General features: G+C 41.0%; 1 protein-coding gene across 1 annotated transcript in view; it reads right to left on the reverse strand.

Moving 5' to 3' along the window:
• Positions 1-1,061: 1,061 nt before the first annotated feature.
• SNX29 (sorting nexin 29) overlaps positions 1,062-22,685 on the reverse strand; it is a 472,917-nt gene continuing 451,293 nt past the window's right edge. Inside the window, exon 22 of the mRNA XM_030578064.1 lies at positions 1,062-4,730. Coding sequence (XP_030433924.1) covers positions 4,601-4,730 — 130 coding nt within the window. The 3' untranslated portion in view covers positions 1,062-4,600. The remainder of the gene's footprint in view (positions 4,731-22,685) is intronic.

Below are 22,685 nucleotides of genomic sequence, written 5' to 3' on the forward strand. Positions count from 1 at the left end.
CATTTCTGAAAATCTTGGCCAGAATCCTTAGAACACTAAATTCTATTCACCTAACTCACGTGAGTAGTCTCATGGTACTCGTGAGTAAAGCAAGCAGGATCTGGCTCATATCATATAATCTGTTATTGAATGTTTCTACTGAGATTGCAGGCTCAGATACTGTATAACCTTTTATAATGTGTTAATTCTGGAGAGGAGATCCCACTGAATTATTTTCTAAAAGAGACAACAGAAGAGTATTTAAGTGGATTAATAACTGCAGTACGTAACACAAGCTCATATCACAAAGTGAAGGTTCTCTGCAGTCACTAATCTTAGTAGCATATATATATTTTATTTACTTGTGAGGGCATTCTGTGCCAAAAAATTAAAAATTCTGTGCACCATATTTTAAAATTCTGTGTGGAGGAGCTCAGTGTGGGGGGATCCAGGTGTGGGGTGAGAGAATTCTGTGTGGGACAATCTGGAAGGAGGCAGCTCAGTGGGGGGTCTCGGCGTGGGAGATCTGAATGCCCAGAGGCCCCCCCCCCCATTGAGGGGGTTCCAGGTGCAGGGGCAATTGGACTCTGCAGGGGTTTCCAAGTGAAAGTGACTGGGACTCAGCAGAGGGACCTGGGAGTGGGGGTCTTGGTGGCGTGGGAGTCTGGGTGCAGCTAGTTGGGGGTCAGTGGTGTAGGGGTCTGGATGTGGAGGTACAGGGGGTGGGGCTTGTGGGGGTGTTGAGTGCAGGGAGGTCAGTGGGAGGTGGTCCGGGTGCAGGGGCGGGGGTCTGGAGGCAGGGGATCTGGGTGCAGGGAGGATACAGCTGCAGGGGTTGAGGTTCAGTGGGATGGGGTTCAGCTATGGAGGGCTAGGGGGGTTCTGGGTGTAAGGGGGAGGTTTGGTGGAGGTGTCTGGGTATGGGAGGTCCAGCTGCACGGTGGTTGGGCGGATGGGACAGCAGCTCCCCATACAGAGACATCTACCCCTGCAGCTGTGAAGCAATAAGGGGAGGATGCAGAGCTTCCTGCAGCTGTGGGAGTGTGTGTGAGGGTTCTGGGTGTGAATCTGACACAGCCCCAGCCACTCCTTGCAGGGGAAGAGGAAGTCCCATCTTCACCTGCCTCCAGCCCACCTGGGACTAGCAGCTGAACCCAGCTCAGGGTAGGAGTCACTAGCTGGGTGTCTCTGTGGTGATTTACCTCTCCATTGGCTGCTCCGGGTGCCTGAAACAATGTACCTGCACAGCTAGGGAGCGGTGCCTGACTGCTCTTGCAGCTTCCCTTTGCTTCCCTGTCAAAGTCATTTTTCTGCGGGGAAGCAAAAAAAATCTGCAGGGACATGAATTCTGCACAAGTGCAGTGGCGCAAAATTTCCCCATGAGTAATTTTATGCTAAAATTAGCAGAGAACAACTTGTTCACTGTAAACAAGTCCAGTATTTTTGCATATTTATTCATATACTAAAAATTAGGCAAGGCAAATTAATCAGGAGAGAGAGATAATTTAAAGAGCCAATAAGGACAGTTTTAAAAATATGGATAGTACACGTCATTCTATGTTTAGCACATGTGTGTCTACTAAATTAGTTTCCTTACCATTTGCAGCTTTTCAAAGAAGGGAGGAAAAGCTGTACATTGAACTATTTTTTGAAGACGAAAACAGATTCATGTGATAAACACATCTACATCCAATTCTCCCCAAAGGAATTTATGCAAGGTAGGCTTTCAATTCAATCTGTAATTCAATATTAGTAGGCAAAAGTTGGCACATGAATTACAGATTACACTCCTGTCAATCTTGTAAAGACTTTAGACCTTTTAAAGATATGAATTTTTAGTCTTTCAAAGTGGAACTCACATTCAATCTATGAATTTTTCAACAAAGACAAACTTCAATATACAAGTTATGCATCAAATTAATTGGTTCGGAGAGGCTTTAGCTGCAGTCTGCTTACAGATTTTCTTATTTTTTATTTTTAAACAGATTCAAACACCAATATTAACTCATTTTCTGATTCAACCAAGACATCTAGCTTTTATGATAAGCTGCTTGTTGGGATTCATTTGTAAAGGAGCTCTATTATCGATGTGCAGAAGATACTGCAGTAGCAGATAAGACTGCAAGTAACAGAACAATTTTTGATTTCTGGGACATGATTTTTCTTTTGGGGTCTCGCATGTTAATACCTAGTTGCCACTGGTTGCCTTTTCCCATCACTCAGTGCAATCTGACAGTTCTTCACACTCAGTTCTGCAACCATTATTCACTTTGAGCAAACCTTATTCATATGAGTCGTCTGACTGAAGTCAATAGGGCTACTCGTGAATAAGTGCCACAAAATGGGACATAGGCTTGAAGAATATGGGTCTCAGTTCATTAGATTTTTTTAAAATAGCTCTACATTCAAAAAAGTGCATTAATAAGAAGTCACTTCTTTTTCTGAAAAAAACCCAACCCCTTGGGTTTCTATAACTACTGTCAGGTTTTAACATAATAAACTGACAGTCAATAACAAAAATGACCCACACAGCACCTTTAAGTGGGGGGCCGTTGTCTGGCTTGCTGAGGGAAAGGAATCAGTGTTTTGAGGATGAGGGAGAGAGGTCAGAAGCTGCTGCAAAAGGGGGTGGAGTGAGTGTGGTGACTCTGACTCATCCTCTGGGACTGGAAGGGCGAGGGAGTTGAAGAGCAAGCTTAGGCATGAGGAGCTCTTTTTCCACAGAGCGGGCAAGGCAGCACCTACCTTTCCCTCCCCTTCAGGTGGCAAAATACCAGGTTTGGTCAGGACCTGCTGTGGGCATCATGCTAGCCATTACTTTTAGGGCACTTGGGAAGGACTTTCCCCTCATCAGCAGATTGGCCTAGGTGGGGTAGGTTTTTTTGTCTTCCACAGCAGGTTCTGGGATGATTTTGTTATGGTTAACAGCGAAAGGAGTTAGGCTATATGTCGCAACTCATTATGTAAGTGTGGGGCGGTTGTCCAGGTACTCCACAGGGAATGTGTACAGTGACTGGATAAATGGCTTGGTAAAGGACTTAAAAAGGAAGTGTGGGTTAAAGTAATGGAACAGGGTGGGAGAGGGGCTTCAGGGCTCCTATACATGGTATGGCAGGGAGACAACCCCCTTTTCTTACAGCCCACCTTAACCCTCCTACAAGGGTGGTGGTGGATGGCAAAGTCCCAGCAATGGGCGGCTGGGGGACCTGCATGGAAAAAGATGGGGGCTGGCAGAAGCCTTCCAGGTATTAACTGAATGATCATGCAGTTACCTGCACGATACACTTTTATCTGCTGGGAAGTCATAGACATCTAATAATAAAGTTGCAGTCTGATTAAAACCATATCAGGTGTCTCCTGGCCTTCTTTCAGTATAGCCAGACAATTCAGCAGCCTACGGGAACACAGATTATCCAAACAACTCGTGAGAAGAGAGTTGTTCTGGTGCACAGGTAATCCAGAATATATTATTTAGTAAACATGAATGAATATTGGTTAAGACTCTATACCGGAGGAAAAAAAAGATGGCTAAAGCACAGTTTACCGCCTGTGGCAGTATAGCTAACAGATGTTGAGAACTGGATTCCAGTTGATCCATTTCAGGATTTACAGCACTTGTAACAATTATTCTCCCAGTTTTCTTTAGTTGTTCTCACAACATCGTTACAAGTCACTTTCCAGTAAAAAGGTGACAGGCACTTTCAACTTAAGCAATCTTTTAGCAACAGCATTTCATGTGTCTTACAAAGTAGTTGTAAGAATGCCCAAATGTCCCCTTTCCTTATGCTGAGAGACTGTTTTTATAATAACATCAGCAAGAAATCAATAACAGAACAAAGCCAAATGCTGGAATACTCTATTCTGTAACATGTTAACTTTGTGTTTCCTTTTTTGCTAAACTCCTTGAGCTGACTTGTACTGCACCTTGTCTTTAAGCAAAAACAAAAATTTCAATAGAAAATTATTAATCTCCATTTTGGTAGAATAACTCTTCACAAGTGAGAGCTTCTGGGAATATCTGACTAGAAACACACAGGCTATTTTTGCCCTCTACTGTTTTTCCTTCTGTCATTTACTTTGTAACGTTTATAAAAGACTCTTGAGTGCACCAGAAGATCATAATGAAAAAGCAACAATCATTCCATTTCCAAAAGGCAATGGGTTAGGAAAGTTTTTTAAGTACAACTTTGTGACAAATATTGATTAGTGATAGTTACAGTTGTACTTCTAAGAAAAAAATAATATTCTCCAAACATGATGCACACAGATCTCAGGAAAAGAAATAGATGGTATGGGTGTACGAGACACTACAGCACAAACAAGGGACTCAAAGTAGTGGAGTAAGTTTAGAAGAAAAGAGAATGCTTTACAAAACAAAGTGTGTACAATTTGCTGAGTGCCCTGTGAAGAGCCCTCATATTCCATTGGGAAAATGCTTGCTGCTTTTGAAAGTGACCTGTTAAATCAGAATGATGAACCTTAGTATTGAGTCTCCTTTCAGGAATTAACTCAATACAGCTATATTCTCCCCAGGGCCTTTCATAATCAACAGTATAGGATAGGTCAGAATCACAGGGCAGTTTAAAGTACATGGTGCTGATGTTCACAATTATACAAAGGGTCAGAGATCACCACTTTGAGGCTCCAGGTTCCGTGGCTCCCTTTGATGGTGCCGAGATAACTTTGGAAAGCGGGTAGCCACTCTTGAGCGATTGCTTTTGCTTACTGGTTCTCCCACAGGTTGGATATCACTAGGAAAAAAGAAAAAGAAACACCAGAATAAGTTAATATTGTGTGTAAATTCTCCTGTAGTTATTCTAAATGCAGAAAAAGGAGATGTTATGAGACTCCAGCACATGATGGCAAAGTACCGTATATATCTTTAACTACATGGACTTGCATTATTTATACTGCTAACTGGAGTATGAATTACAAATGCACTCTAGCAAAAATGAGAACAAGTAGTACTTTATGGAAGACTGTAATTTCTAAGACAAAAACATAACTCAATGGGCTGAAGTTCAGAGATGGCATTAAAAGCATTTGAAAGTGATATATGTAAAGGCAAACTAGACAAAAGCTTGGATGATGCCCTAGTTAACATTCTTCTCATTATGGATGGATGTATCCTTATGTGATGAAATAAGTTAGTAACACACTGCTGCTGGGAATTCTTCATTCTACTCTGGCCCACAACAGACTATGATCTTACATGAATGAGTCTTCTGAAAATAACTTGGAAAGCAAATACTCTAAGAACAAAAAGCAGTAACGGAAATTTCTGGTTACACAGGTGTCATTCAGAGGTTATAGACACCTCCAGAAACCACAGCAGAAAGGAATAATGTTGTACTTTTGCCATACTTTTAGAAGACTCTACAGGGCTTCAAATTATACAGTTTACACACGTCTCAATCAACATCACTGATTAGCATTTCACAAACCAGCCAAATGATAACAAGGTTATGCAACATGCAAAGTCAAAGTTATTTTGACATGTAAAAATCAGCTATTTATACCAATATTCAATCTGAGTTGATGAATTAAGAAGAGAGATGCTCTTCTGCAGTCTTTACTATTTTGGCTGAAAGCTGATGTATTTTAAAGCAAACAATGCATTAACTCCACGTAGATCTCTTCTCCCTGCAGGATGGCATTTACCACTGTGCAGAGAGCCTGCCTAAGGCTTATTTCCTTCATAAAGCACTTGGAGAGCTACTGATGAAAAGCCCTGTATAAGAGGTGGTTATTATTATTATAGGCACACTTAGATTCCATTTAAGATGCATTTTGAGGGCTTAAATGGGATGGACCTAAGTGGAACATAGGCCTTGTAAAGGCTCTGTTCAAGTGTGCAGAATTCACCCTCAGGGAGCAGAGTATTTTAGTAAGGTAAGTCAATCAACAGTACTTCATTTTGTCAGTGGTAACCATTAGTTTTGTAAGGCTAATGAGCAGTTGCCAATATTCCCCAACATAATGGACAGTGGTTCCAGAAAATACCCTGCCAAAGTCAGTTGCTAAATTGAAAATGTTAGCAGAAAATAAAAATGCTTTTCAAATAGCAGTGTGACATTTCATTGTTGTGCATTTCCCTAGTAGAATAGTTTGAAGTAGCCTCGGTTTCGGTTTCGACACACTAAAGTTTCTAACACAATACTTTTTCTTCCGCTGTGATCAGAAAGTCCACAACATGAAAATAATTGCATAAAATTCTCATCAATCTCAAAACTTCTTAGCAACACACTTGTTGTTCTTGTGTAATAGCAAGGCTTACAAACTACCACTTTAGTGCTTTGCTTGCTTGTCAATAAAATCAAAACACTAAAATTTAGCTGGGTTCATAATCTTACTCTGTGATAGCCACAGATAATTAGATATCCATTTCAACATTTCCAACATTTTATGATTTTTCCTTTTGTGACATCACAGCCCTGAAGAATCCAAATTAACAAAAGCTATATGCAGTACCTAGAAGATCCTGCTTTCTGAATCGATTTCAATTGTGCATATTAATATTACTTCTATTCTATTTTTATTAATATAGGTGCTGAAGGAGAGAATTAATTACTACTTACGATTATACTATTCTTACCATATTAATATACCAATTATCTAAGGTAGCAAAGAGCATCATCATTAACTCAGATGTGTCTGCCAGTTGTATGATGTCATCTGCCCAAATTAAGGAGTTTAACTGTAGATCATCCAATGTCACATCCTCTAACTCATCTAACATTCTTAATGTTTAAGAACATGAAGAAAAGTGATAGCGATTCCATATCACCTTGTCTTACATAAAACTGACTTGAATAAGTTGCTTAATTCTCTACCAATTCTTACAGCACAGTAATAATTTTTATACATAGCTTTTATAATTGCAATCATCTTATCTGAAACTCCATATGATTTTGCTACTTTCCATAATGCTTTCCTATAAACCAAATCAAATGCCTTTGTGAAGTTCATGAAAACACCAAACATCTTTAACCCCATTCTCATTTTTTGTTCCATCAACTGTCAGAGCGTGAATAATTAATAAATGCAACTTGGACTTGGTCTGAAGTTGCACTGTTCCTCGCCTAATAATTTTTCTAAAACTGGCCTTAATCTGTTGATAATTACTTTCATCATAATTTTTCCCAGTACTGATGATATGCTTATTCCTCTATAATTATCTGAATTTGCAGGATCTCCTTTCTTCAAGATTGGCCCAGCTATTGCCTTTAGCCAGTCATCTGGTGACTCCTCTTGTTCCAATACCTTTTTCTATATTTTTCTAATGCATCAATAGCACTTGTCCCATTGACTTTTAAGCAACTGAGCTGTTCAGTTGTCTTTTTTTCAAACAGCTCCACTTGCTCTTTCTATTTCTTCTTCTGATGGTAGTTCAGATGTCCATTCTCTTTGAAAGCTAATCTATTCACCTAGCATGACTAGAATGCTTGCATCTGGATGAACTACAAGGTTCAGACCCATGAGTCTGATGAAGTGAGTATTCACCCATGAAAGCTTATGCTCCAATACATTTATTAGTCTATAAGGTGCCACAGGACTCTTTGTTGCTTTTTACAGGGTTCAGACTTTGTCAACACCTTCCAGCACCAGCAGACTTCCAGCACCTCTTTGGCATTTGCTGTCAGTTCACTGGTAGCCTTTTTTGCTGCTTGCATTGTTGGCCTGATTGTGTTTCCTTGTAACTTAATCGGTTTGTGTATTATTTTCATAGCTTGATTTCTGGAGGTCTACTCTAGTTGCTGAGCCTCTTCTTTCCAAAACTGTTGCTTGTCCAATCTTTGTAATTTCTTCACCACTTTGCATAATGCTTTTACTCCTTCCACTTTCCCAGCAGACTTGTTTGACTTGTTTACACTTTTATGGTGATATTCTTGTTTTGTTGCTTGTCCAGCTTTTCCTTGTTTGCTTATGCCTTCCAATAACTTCCTCCACTGTGTTTTATATTGTTTCCTTGAATATTTCTCAGCCAGACTATAGGGAGATTTCTTCATCATCACAAATTAATATCTTGAAAGGCCTTCCAAGCATCACCTTTTATGCCTCCTTCAGAGTTATCTTTTATCTTATCAAGAGAAAATTTAGTTCCAGCTGCACCCATCGTTTTTTCCTGGACTTTAACTTAATTGTTCCCATTCATGATCACTGCCACACTCAGCATTTCTGTAGACTAATATCCAACAGTGACAGTCTATGCCTTTTACTGATAATAATGTGGTCAGTCTGGTTTCTGGTTTGACCATCTGATGAATTCTATGTAACCTTGTCTGTGTCTTTGTGAAGAAACCAAATCCCACCAATATTAGATCATGCATCTCACAGTAAGTTTTTAACTTTTTCCAATTATTGTTTGCCATCATGATGTTGTGTGGTCCAACACTATTCATTTGCTTACCATGTCCACTACTAATGTTTGCATTCATATATTCCATTATCAGGATCCTACCATGATGAGGAATCTCATCTACAGTATTATCCAGCTGCTGATAAAATCCATCCCTCTCTTCTGCTGGTGTGTAACAGATCACCGTTATGCATAGTTTATCGTAAGCAGTAGTAAACTCTGCTATGACAATCCACTCAGACACCAGTTTCCAGCTGTTCACTGAAGTAACCATTTTCTTGTTCACAATCTCTATGCTTTGTGTGTCCATTTGAATGACCAGAGTAAAAGAAAGTGTAACTTCTACCTGTCAACTCTCCTATATTCAGCCAATGTGTCTCTTGTAGGGTAGCAAAGGGAACCTGTAATTTCCTTAACTCCTTTGCTACTAGCTCAGTTTGGCCTGGAGCAAATAGAGTTCTAACATTCCAGCTTGTCATCCATGTAATATGTTCAGCAGTTATCTGAAATCCATGACCATTTCCATTTGTTAGGCCTAACAGGCTGGGTTGAAATGTGCATAAATCCATTTGGTTTGCTATCCTATTTCTATAACAAGTAAGTTTTGGATACAATGACTTTTTAGGCCAATTCACCCTATTAAGCTCATGGGAATGCTATGTTATAGCCCGCTGGTCTCCTGGAACAGGGATCAGCAGTTCCACCCTAGTCACCTGACTTCCAAGGCTAAACTGGAAGCAATAAAAAAAAATACTGTGACAGACCCAGACCAGGGGGGTACAGGAGTCTGGTAGAAGGCAAATATACTGGTCACTGGATGAATAGTTTTCTGTTCCCTGAGTGACCAGAGCAGGGGCTGCATTAGAGAAATCAGGGACCTGCTAGAACTAGTTAAGACAAGCAGGCTAATTAAGACACCTGGAGCCAATTAAGGACATACTAGAATCAATTATGGCAGGCAGACTTATCAGGACACCTGGTTTGAAAAGGATCTCCCATCAGTTGGTGGAGGGCGAGCAAGGAGCGAGAAGGTGTGCTGCGGGAGGACTGACGAGTACAAGCGTGATCAGGCTTCAGGGAGAAGATCCTGTGGTGAGGATAAAGAAGGTGCTGGGAGAGCCCAGGGAGTTGTAGCTGTAGCTGTGACGCAGATGATACAGGACACATAGACAGCTGCTATCCACAGGGCCCTGGGCTGGAACTCGATGCAGAGGGCGGGCCCAGGTTACCCCTATCCTCCCAACTCCTGATTGGACACAGGAGTTGACCTGGTCTGTGAGCAACACAAGAGAAGGTTTAATTTGGAAAGAGATCTGGCCTGTCCCCGACCCACTAGATGGAACACAGAGACTGTGGGGATTGCTCTCCAGGTCCCCCATGCTGGCCAGTGATGCGATTAACTGAGTGAACAGTAGGTTTGAGCCTCCAGCAGAGGTGGACAAACTGAAGGCTTCTATGAACCTCTGAGGTGAGCAAATCTGCCAAAAAACAGAGGACTCACCAAGGCAGAGGAGGAGTTTTGTCACAAAACATATAATTTGCAGCATATATAGGCATCAGATTTACAAAAGGGAAGAAATAAACAAATTTTGCCTTGACTGGCATTTCTCATATTAAACAAGATTACTTTTAATGCTAGGATTCAATTTGCCAGAAAGATGGCCACTGCTGACAACTGGTAGGTTCATGCAGCAAAACAGACAGTTATTGACTATTCAGTAGTTCATGCTGTATGTGAAAACAGTGTTATATACATCTAGTGTAACTCAGGGCTTGTTTTATTAGAAGTATCTTTTAATACACAAGCTCCTCCTGCTGGCATGTTCATGAATTATCAGTAACAGCCCAACAGGAAGCCACTCACCTTTGCTTTTGACTGAAAGAAGAGAATCCATCAAAAGAAAGGAGATAGAGTTAAAAGGGTACAAAATGGATTTTCTCCCAATAAGGAGCTATGGATCAATAGGACAAAATCTTAGCTAAGAAGGGTGGACTGCTTGGAGTATATCTGATTGGATGGAAAAAACCCAACCGGTGTGAATTTAGGATAAAAATACCAAATTCTGTTATCAGTTCCACTGGTGTAAATCCAAAGTAACTCCATTGACTTAAATGGAGCCATTTCAGCTCTACAACAGTGTAACTGAAAACAGAATCCTAGAGCATTTGACTTAATAATGAATTTTTAAACCTATTTTTAACATCACGATCTAAATTGTATTTAAATATAGAATTATTTTGCTTAGTTTATTAAAAACATTTATGTAGAATTTAAAAATGCAATATGATAATACAGAAATTGGCTTTTTACCCATATACCATTCTTTTCTATGGAAACAGCCACCAGCAGCTGAAATTCAATTTCACCTGCTAGTGCTCAGATCCGCTTCCATGGAAACAGATGTTGCTTGGGCAAAAATAAGTTAGGAGCTTTCAAGATTTTTTTTTTTTTAATCTTCCCCTTATCTTAAGTCCATCCAACTTCCATTTCTGTAGAAACAGGATGGACAAGGCTGCCAGCATCTGAGAGTGTCTCACACTTGTCAGTTTCAGCTGCAGACTGCCTGCTGAGCACTGAAAGTGCGGGTTTACAAAAAACAGCCACAAAATGTAGAAACCATTAAAAAAATTTGGGAGGGGGGCAGGGGAGATTAAAACGTGGCAAGGAAAAGATGATTATCCTCATGCTTTGTTTCCCTTTGATGAAAGCAATAATTTTAATCCTGACATATTGCCTGGCCACAGACCTGCACAGCTAGAACATTTTCCATTGAACCAGATGTCTTATTAACCAATTAAGAGCTGAGCATAAAGTCAAGTGCAGTAGTACAATCCATTCTATGCACCTGTCAGTGATCCTGCCAGCATCTCTAGCAAATACATATAGAGGCAACAATTCAGTGCAATGTATTCTATCTCAAATTATTTTTGCCAACAGCTTTCTGGGCACATATATGTGCAGTGCTCTTGTCACTCTCCTTTCTAATTTGTCCTTTGCTATAAGAACAGATTTACCATCATTTGTATTTAAGGACAAACCTTTTGGCTACCATTAGTCTCCAGGTTTAGCATTGCCTGTATTAGGCTGGTTCATTTGAATATCCAGTTCTTTATTTATTTCATCACCTTATAAACATCAGTCTTTGCAGGGTATATTTTGTAGACTAAATCTGGTGGGAATTAGAATACCTCTCAAATGTTGGTCTATTCAGCAGAATGGCCTATTCAGCAGAAGAGCTTCCAGTTGTTTTTTACATTCTTCATTTGTTTGAGCCAGAAGATGAAGGCATCCTGCTGGGACAATCAATTCCTTTTCCCCATTAAGTCATTTTTAGCTTGTATGCATTCCTGATTACTCTGCCCAGCATTTGTTTTGGTTACCAATTCCATTTAATTGATTTTGTCATGGTGTCAAATTCTGCCTGAGGTGCATCTGTAGATAACAGCTTAGAATAATTGCTCTTTTTAATGACCTTCTGGTTCTTTGTTACTTTCCCGCAAAAAAGAGCTGTCTGTTGGTGGAGTCAACCAGAGTCACCCAGGCACCAGGTGAGAGCTGCAGAAGGAAGAGGTTCATCTGAATAGCATCCAGGAGCACGAGGACTTCATCCACAGGACGCAAGTGGAAACATCCAGGGCCGAGGATGCTAGCTGACTACAGATGACTACAGCAGCACCAGAGGAGAAGGAAGAAGAACTGGCTGCTCTATGGGGAAGAGACTGGCTGTTGGCCACTTAGGACAATAGATAGTGCTCCACCTACCCCTCCACCCCATCCATTGCAGTCAAGAACCAATATGCTGTTCTGGCAACAGGAAGTGAGGAACAGACACCAATAGCTGAGGAGGAGGCACTGCCTGCCTCCATGTCCCCAAAGCTGTCGGGCTCATATGAGGTCCTGAGAGGTGCCTGCCTGAAGCCTGCATCTGAGACATTAGAGAAACGGTGCCAAGGCTTATCCATACCTCTGACTACTCCTCCATGCTGCTCAACTACATGGGCACTAATGATACTGTCAGGTGTGACCCTGAGCAGATCAGCAGTGACTACAGGGCTTTTGGAGTGAAGATGAAGGAGTCGGGGGTGCAGGTTGTGTTCTCATCTATTCCCACAGTTGAGCTTAAGGGTACAGGCTGGGATAGGCACATCCTGAAGATGAATGCATGACTGTGCAGATGGTGTCGACAAATGGGCTTCAGCTTTCTTGAAAATGAGAGCTGTTCCAGGAAGGAGAACTGCTGGGAAGAGATGGGGTTCACCTGACCAAGAAGGGGAAGGGCATGTTTGCATGCTAACTCACTAACCTACTGAGGAGGGCTTTATACTAGGTTCAGAGGCGGCAGGTGACAAAAGCCCACAGGTAAGCATAAAAAAAGGTGACCTTCTCAGGGAACTATATGTTATGGGGGAAACGGAAAATTACAGCAGGGTCATAGGAGCAACAAGAGGGAAATTTGTGGGGGAATTTGCTCAACATCTTAGATATCTATACATAAATGCAAGGAGTATGGGGAACAAACAGGAAGGACTGGAAGTATTATTACATAAGCTACATTATTACTTAGGCGGCATCAGAGATTTGGTGGGATAAATCTCACGAATGGAATTTTGGTATAGAGGGATATAGCTTGTTCAGGAAGAACAAACAGAGAAAAAAGGAAGAAGGCACTTTATTACACATTGAAAATATATACACCTGTTCCAAGGTCCAGAAGGCGGGGAGAGGCAAAGCAGTTGAAAGTCTCTAGGTAAAGATAAAAGGGGTAAAAAATAGGGGTAACGTCAGGAAGAGGAGGTGGATGAGGCATTTCTAGAACAAATAGCAGAAATATCCAAAACACAAGATGTGCTAATAATGGGGGACTTGAACTACCCAGATACCTGTTGGAAAAGTAAAACAGCAAAATACCATTTCCAATAAGTTTGGATTAAGTTTCCAAAGGTGGTGAAAGTTATTAGGGAACAATCATTTTAGATTTGATTCTGACCATCAGGGAGGAATTGGTAGTGAATCTAAAGATGGAAAGCAATTTGGTTGAAAGTGATCATGAAATGGTAGATTTGATGATTCTAAGGAAAGCAAGGAGTGAGAGTAGCACAGTAAGGACAATGAACTTGGGGGGAAAAAAAGCAGACTTTAACAAACTCAGAAAAATGGTAGGTAAGGTTCCATGGGATAAAAATCTGAAAATCTAAGAGGAGTTCAGGAGAGCTAGGATTACCTTAAGATGACAGTGTTAAAGGCACAGCTGCAAACTATTCTGATATGAAGGAAACACAGAAAGAGTAGTAAGAGGCCAATATGGCTCCTCCAGAAGCTCTTTAATGAGCAGAAAATCAAAAAGAAATCCTACAAAGAGAGGAAACACGGACACTTTGGTAAGGAGGAGTACAAAAGAAAAGCACAATCATGTAGGGACAAAATGAGAGAGGCTGAAGCACAAAATGAGTTACACCAAGCAAAGGGGATAACAGGCAATAAGAAGAGGTTCTTTAAATATGTTAGGAACAAGAGAGAGACAAAGGTAAGTATAGGGCCTCTACTTCGTGGGGGAGGGGAGCTAATAACTGATGGCAACAACAAGGCTGAGGTGTTTAATGCCTATTTTGCTTCAGTCCACACTAATAAGGTTAATGGTGACCAGATACTCAACACAATTAATATTAGCAACAGAGAAGGAATGCAAGTCAAAATAGGGAAAGAACAGGTTAAAGAATATTTAGATAAATTAGATTATTCAAGTCAGCAGGGCCTGATTAAATTCATCCTAGGGTACATAAGGAATTAGCTGAAGCATCTTGGGCCTTGGCTATACTGGTGCTTTACAGAGCTGCAACTTTCTCGCTCAGGGGTGTGAAAAAAACACCTCCCTGAGCGCTGCAAGATACAGTGCTGTAAAGCGCCAGTGTAAACAGTGCCGCAGTGCTGGGAGCGCAGCTCTCAGCGCTGCAAGCTAATCCCCATGAGGAGGTGGAGCACATGCAGCACTGGGAGAGCTCTCTCCCAGCGCTGGCGCTGCGACCACACTCACACTTCAAAGCACTGCCGTGGCAGCACTTTGAAGTTTCGAGTGTAGCCAAGCCCTTGGAAATGTTAGCAATTATCTCTGAGAACTAAAGGACAACAGGTGAGGTCCAAAACAGATATATATTTTTTAAAAGGGGAACAAAGAGAACCAGGGACACACAGACCAGTCAGCCTAACTTCAACACCTGGTAAGATACTGGAACAAATTATCAAGCAATCAGTTTGTAAGTACCTAGATGATAATAGGGTTATAAGGAATACCCATGCTGGGTATGTCAAGAACAAATCATGCCATATCAACCTACTTTGTCAGAGTTACTGGCTCTGGCCCAGTAGCCGTAGACAGGTATATCTTGATTTCTGTAAGGCTTTTAATGTAGTCTCACATGACATTCTCGTAAGCAAACTAGGGAAATGTGGTCTGGATAAAATTATTATAAGGTGGATACACAGCTGCTTGAAAGAGTGTTCTCAAAGAGTAGTTATCAATGGTTCCTCCTCATATTGGGAGGGCATCTCTAAGTGGTGTCCCAACAGGGAACAGTTCTGTGCCTGGTACTATTCAATATTTTCATTAATAATTTGGATAATGGAGAGGTGAGTATGTTTATATAACATGCAGATAACACAAAGATAGGAGGGCTTGCAAGCACTTTGGGGAGAGAATTAGTATTCAAAAGAACAAACAAATTGGTCTGAAATTGACAAGATGAAAGTCAATAAAGTGCAAAGCATTACAAAGTATTACACTTAAGAAGGAAAAATCAAACGCACAATTACAAACTGGCTTGAAGGTAGTACTGCTGAAAAGGATCTGGGAGTTAAAGTGGAACACAAATTGAATGTGAGGCAACAATGTGATGCAGCTGCAAAAAAGACTAACATTCTGTGGTGTATTAAATGGAACGTCCTACATAAGACACAGGAGGTAATTGTCCTGCTTCACTTAGCACTGTTGAGGTCTTTTCTGGAATACTGTGTCCAACTCTGGGTACCAGACTTTATAAAAGTGTATGGATAAATTGAAGTGAATCCAGAGAAGATCAACAAAAAATGATAAAAGGTTTAAAAAACCTGACATGGAAAATTTAAAAAAACTGGGCACATTTAGTCCTGAGAAAAGGAGATTTAGGTTAGAGATCAGGAAAAACTTTCTAAGTCTAAGGATGGTTAAGTTCTGGAGAATAGGCTTTGAAGGGAGGTTGTGGAAACCTCAACACTGGAGGTTTTTAAGAACAAGCTGGATAAACATCTGTCCAGGATGGTCTAGGTTTACTTGGTCCCACCCTCAGCACAGGGGGCTGGACTTGATGGCCATCCAGTTCCCTTCCAACCCTTCATTTCTACAATGCTATGTTGGGGATTGTGTGTCAAACTGTAAACTCAGATTGTGCGTTTGCTTTCTATACGGCCATTTGAATTGCATCACTCTGTTGTCCAGTGGTGAGAATGTGCTCAGAGACTGTCTCTATAATAATGGCATTTAGACTTTGGCTTTAAAATAAAAGTGTTCAATGTATACCTGGATTTATTTATTTATTTTTGCTACTGTTATAATCTTTTCAGTACAGTGGAGAAAATCATTGCATACACACCTTAAGATACATTACTATATACTGAAAATATTGGAGTAATTAAAAATAGAGAAGAATTTTATGCATCAGGATTCACAATACATCTTACATGCAAAAATGAGAGGAGTAATGTTCATTTCTTTGACAATAGCAATTTCAACTCACTGATACAACGCTGGATTATAGTGACTAACCAGGGACTTCCTCCTTCATATTCTCAAGTCGTTTGCATTCAAAGACTGACAGATTGAGTGTAGACAGCCTTAATTACCAAATTAACTTTTAAACAGCTCATAATCAATATGTTTGGCATTAGAAGTAACAACAGACAGAACAGGATGAAATAGTAAAAAATGAAGCATGTAAACTATTTACAGAAAGCATGTTCTGAGACACTAACATATTTGCAACTAATAAAAGACAATTTTATCCCTATAGAAATCTTAAGCCATGCAAACTCCAAATTTTTACAAAAGAAAGCAAGCACAAGCCACACCACCCCCTCATCCTACAGGGGTGAGAAATGGAGATATTTGTCATCTCCTCTTACATCCCCTACTCTCTGCCTCTATCATGTCAAGAATATTTGAAAAGTGAAGTCTTCTACTGCTGAAATCACCAACTTACCTCCTGTGCTACTATGATTCAGTTTCCTCACTGAGGGTATGTTTACGCTATGGGATTACTCCGATTTTACATAAACCGGTTTTTAAAACAGATTGTATAAAGTTAAGTGCACGCGGCCACACTAAGCACATTAATTCAGTGGTGTGCGTCCATGTACCGAGGCTAGCGTCGATTTTCAGAGCGTTGCTTTGTGGGTAGCTATCCCATAGTTCCCGCAGTCTCCCCTGCCCATTGGAATTCTGGGTTGAGATCACAATGCATGATGGAACAAAAACAGTGTCGCGGATGATTCTGGGTAAGTGTCGTCACTCAATCCTTCCTCCGTGAAAGCAACGACAGACAATCATTTTGCGCCCTTTTTCTCTGGATTGCCCTGGCAGATGCCATAGCATGGTAACCATGGAGCCAGCCCTATTGCACCATCTGCTGCTTTAGAAATTGGCAATGACGGTTACCAGTCATACTGTACCGTCTGCTGCTGTCATGGGTGCTCCTGGTTGGCCTCGCTGAGGTCGGTCAGGGGCGCATGGACAAAAGTGGGAATGACTCCCCGGGTCATTCCCTTCTTTATGTTTTGTCTAAAAATAGAGTCAGTCCTGCCGAGAATATGGGGCAAATGTACTAGAGAACCAGAGAGCACAGCTGCTCCGTGTTAGAGCCCCAGAGATCCCGCAGAAATGATGAGCTGAATGCCATTCTAGGGGGTGCTCCTGCAACAACCCCACCAGTTGCTTCCCTCCTCCCCCAACCCTCCTGGGCTACCATGGCAGTGTCCCCCATTTGTGTGATGAAGTAATAAAGAATGCAAGAATAAGAAACACTGACTTTTTAGTGAGATAAAATGATAGGGAGGCAGCCTCCAGCTGCTATGATATTCCAGGCAGGACATCTCCATTACTCATTAAAGGGTGGGGGGGGAGAGGAGCACAGCCTCCTGTTGCTATGATAGTCCAGAATCTCCATTAGACATGAAAGAGCGGGAGAGGAGCTCAGCCTCCAACTGGTATGACGAGGACGGTTACAACCTTATTGCACCATCTGCCAGGACTGAATCTCCAGGACACAAAGCTTTAGGAACGGAATGACCGCAAGTCATTCCCATTTTTGCCCAGGCGCCCCCGGCCGACCTCACTGAGGCCAGCCAGGAGCACTCACAGGATGATGATGAGGACAACTATCAGTCATTTTGTACCGTACCGTCTGCCACCGGGGAGGGGAGGGGAGAGGATGCTGCTGTTTAGCACTGCAGCACCCCGTCTACCAGCAGCATCCAGTAGACATACGGTGACATTGAAAAGAGGTGAGGAACGAATTTTTCCCCTTTTCTTTGGGGGGGGGAGGGTGGGTAAATTGACGACATATTCCCTGAACCACTGGCAACAATGTTTTTGACGCTTCAGCATTGGGAGCCAAGAATGCAAATGCTTTTTGGAGACTGCAGGAACTGTGGGATAACTCAAGTCCTCAGTCTCCCCTCCCTCCCTCCGTGAGCGTCCATTTGATTCTTTGGCTTTTCGTTACGGTTGTCACACAGCACTGTGTTGAGTCCCTGCTGTGACCTCTGTCTATCATAGGCTGGAGATTTTTTCAAATGCTTTGTCATTTTGTTTTCTGGAACAGAGCTCTGATAGAACAGATTTGTCTCCCCATACAGCGATCAGATCCAGTATCTCCCGTACGGTCCATGCTGGAGCTCTTTTTGGATTTGGGACTGCATGGCCACCCGTGCTGATCAGCGCTCCACGCTGGGCAAGCAGGAAATGAAATTCAAAAGTTAGCGGGGCTTTTCCTGTCTACTTGGCCAGTGAATCCGAGTTCGGATCGCTTTCCAGAGCGGTCACAATGGTGCACTGTGGGATACTGCCCGGAGGCCAATACCGTCGAATTGCGGCCACACTAACCGTACTGTGACATGGCAATACCGATTTCAGCGCTACTCCCCTTGTCGGGGAGGAGTACAGAAACCGGTTTTAAGAGCCCTTTATATCGATATAATGGGCTTCGTTGTGTGGATGGGTGCAGGGTTAAATCAGTTTCACGCTGCTAGATTTGGTGTAAATGCGTAGTATAGACCAGGCCTGAGTGATAGGAAAGCATCACCATCTGATTGGACTACTTCAGTCAAATCTTTTAATCTTATTACTGCTTTAGATTCCTTTATCTTGGTTGAGCCCACCTTGTTCACTACCAAACCCAGCTTCCCATGGACCGTCTCTGTATCACCAGAGCTGTGGGTTTTAAAGAGATGTAGGTGCACATGGAGGAAGGATGTAGTAGGGCTGTTAGATCTCCCACTCTGTAAATCCAACATCCTCATTGGAGCAGGATTCAGGCAGCAAAGGCCAAGGAGCAGGTGCGCAGCTGCTGAGTTGCCTAGTTGGGAGGATTCCTCTCCCTCATTCTCCTTGAGATCTTCTTGCTCCAAGCCCAGCTCTTTGGATTTGGAACAATAGGATGATACATCTCTCAGCAATGGAACTCACATTTTTTTCATCTTTGTTCAGATATTCCCCTTAGTAAATAAGCTTCTAAGATGCTCTGCTCTGAGTTTTGCAAATACACTGCTTAGAAAATAATTTTAAAAAAACATGTTATGGCACAAAAGTTCAATGAGATTATTTTTAATAATGAAATCCTTTCTGTTATTATGATAAGCGTGAACAGCATGATAAAAAGAAGTTTACTCAAAAAAATCTTGTTTTGATCAACCAACAAGTCCTTCATCTTTAATTAGTCCATCAAATAAAGAAGTTTTAGCTGCTTTTCTGAAAGTAACCTCATCATTTGTCTTAGAAGGTAACATGAGTGACATTAACACATGCAACAATGTAGAACAGAATCAAATAAATCCTTTATTAAAGAAAGATTAGGATTTTTATGGGTGTTAAGCGAAGAACAGTAAATATGATAGGAGAAAAAATTAAGAAATGGGAAATCCACTTCTAAAATATAGTTCTGCAAGACTATGACTTTTCTCTGGTAGACAGGTTAACTACAGTAAATAAATAAATGAACTTTCACAGCAAAAGCTCTTCCTCTTATCTTTTATTACAGATGACAACTTAAGTGCTAACAATATGCTTGCTACTGTGGACAACAAGATGGCCTTTAGTCTAAAGAGCTTTTGAACAGAGAAAGGCCTCACCTTGGATAAAGTTTTATAGACTTTTTGGAGTTTTTAAAAGCTATCATTTTCCATTTCTTTCCTGTGGGAGCATCATTAAAATACTAGACTTTTATGAAGTATTTGAATGAGCAGATCGTTGAGGCATGACATTCTGGATTTGGAAGTACATTTCATAAATCTCATCAAGATGAGATGAAGATGTAAATGAAGGGGGCATCTGGGCTGGCGTTGAGGAAGTGCAAGAAGGAATATGATATGGGAGGATGAAGTTGTGCAGTGTATTAAAAACAGGCAAGGTGAAGCTAGTAGAGCAAATCAAAGAGGGATATGACATTGTCTGACCACTAAATAATTTTGGTTGTAGCATTTTAGCTGGATCAAACAGGAACTATGTGGACATCACGGAGAACAGCAAGGAAGTGGCCACAATAATCAGTAACAAAATCTGATTTCACATAGCAGCAAGTTAAAAGCAAAAAAACAAACAAACAATCTCAGTAACTAAAACCAGGTGGAATTTAAACAAAAAAACATACTAAAAAGGCGTCAGAATCTCTGGAAAGATTTAAATAATAATGAACCTTTGCTATAAGTATTTTTCAGAAAAACTTGAAAACCCAGTCTTCAATGAGACTACACCAGACTCCTCCCATAGCCAGCTGAGCCTTAAAACTCTGGACAGAAAACTCAAAAGACTTAACATTTAAGTTGAAGTATTTAGGTGGACCATACTTCAATCTAGTCATCTTCTCAGCTTTGCATGAGTAGTGGCCTCTCTCCATAAACACACATCTCCCAAAGGTGTCCCACACACCAACATGCTCAATACAGGGTTGCTAAAAAAAGTTTTAATCTCCAACACATCAGTGAATTATGCAATATCAACTTCTGCTTATGTTTCCTGTCATTGAATGACTCATCTTGTGTGTTGTTCTGCTGGCAGAACCACTCAGCTTTATATTTTTCACACCATAATGCACAGGACAGCATACTTGAAAAAATCAACAGATTCAGACAGGCTTCCATTGATTTATGTTTCAGATGCATTGGCAAAGAAATAAAGCAACAGAAAATGGGATTTTTTTGTGTTTTATAATTTTAAATCTGGACTATGTTTCCCAGGATAAATATAATATGCGATTATCCATTTGCCCTTCATGAATGCTCCCAATCATTCATGAATTATCAGGTGTAACCTAACTTTAAAATAATAATTAATTAGTTCATTTCATGGTATTAGCATTATATATAAAATTTAAATGGCAATAAACCTGAATGGCTGATGTATTTGCAGCACTTAGCTTATGCTGAACCACTTCAAATAAATTTCCTCATTATTCTCTGCAAACATATCCCTCAAGGGCAACTGAACTGTGATACTGACATTTCAGAAGGTCTGTAACGAACAGTAAGTACTAATGTTCAAGAACTTTGCTCGCGATATTTCTGAGCATGGATTACGTAAGTACATTATGCCAAAAGTGTTTGCAAATGCCACACAGTGCCAAAAGAAAAGTCACAAATAGACACCCAATGTAAATATTGCCCTTTCTTTAATCTACAGAGATTAATTACAGGCTCTGGGACCTGATCTGGTGACAATTCTTGGGAGGTGCCTATTGCATCCTATTTCCAATGAAAGAGTAAAATACGCATCTTGCAGATCTGATGCCATGAAATATATTTTGTCCCCAAATCTGCAGAAAGTCCAGTTCTGTGGTGATACATTCTGTGATGAAAAAGCGTGGGGTGGGGAGAGTTGCGCCTGCTCAGGAGGAGGAAGCATTGTTTTATTCTCCTGGACTAAAAGGAGATATGACCTGAGGTTTTCACTGTCTACCAGCAAGGTAGCATTCAGTGCAGACCCTGTATGCATATCTCACTCCATTTTCCTTGGAGTTCAGCTCCTCTGATCCACACAGAATCAGGCCCATAACGACAGCGGGAATGGGGGAATTCAGACTCCCCCTTCTGTTGATGCATGGAACTGTCACTGGCTATGGATTTGTGAGTGCAGGTCCACTAATCCATTCTACTTCAGAGAGAAGCGTGCAGCCTCCGTTGGGTAACTGAACACAAACATAGGGCTAGGATGACCAGATGTCCCGTTTTAAAAGGGACAGTCACGTTTTCTGGGACTTTTTCTTATGTAGGCGCCTATTACCCTCCACTCCCATCCCGTTTTTTCACAGTTGCTATCTGTTCACCCTACATAGGGCTGCTGTTCTACGGCATCTTTCAGCCAGCTCTTGTGGAGCTCTTTGTGGATTTCATTTAAGTAAAAGTTAATGCTTAGCTTAACTGGGTTTTTGGCAACCATCTTACTGAGTTTCTCATCAAAAAGAATTCAAACTGATCATTTTGAGACATAGATGATTTGCTTTGAATGCATGTTCCAGGACTTAAATCAGAGTTGGTGGCTGGCCACTGGAGTTAGCTGTCTTGCTCCTTGTTACCAGACTCATGGAGTCCACAGATCTCTGTCATGAACACAGTAAATAGAGAGATTTTTCTAAGTACAGATTTCAACTTGTCATGGTTCTCAGGATGAGGCTTGTTGGGTCCTGGCCTCTAGACACTGTAGTTCTAATGAAGCATGTATTTGCTGAAGAGTCTGACTGGGTCAGTGAAGAAACTCTGAAATCCCTGTCAATGTGTACAGCCTCTTGGGAGGAAATGTCCCTCAGCAGGAATTACCACATCAATTCCCAAGGCTGACACTGCTGCAAAATAAAACCAAAATAAAAATTTTGTAGTTTGTGATTTCCAAAATATGTATTAGTGAGGAAGTTATTTTAAAGGTTATACAGTTCAACAGAATGGTTTTACTGAGCTCAGAATTAAACTGCATTAGTAGATATCTTACACTACCTCAGACTACACTGCATTTTTATATAGTACTATAAATACCTGTGGACGCTTGAATCTTTCAATTCCATGTATGAATTTCTCTTTATCTTATGCACATACATTTAAACAGATATTTAATTA

This window comes from Gopherus evgoodei, chromosome 10 (assembly GCF_007399415.2).
Source record: "Gopherus evgoodei ecotype Sinaloan lineage chromosome 10, rGopEvg1_v1.p, whole genome shotgun sequence".
Classification (NCBI taxonomy): domain Eukaryota; kingdom Metazoa; phylum Chordata; order Testudines; family Testudinidae; genus Gopherus; species Gopherus evgoodei.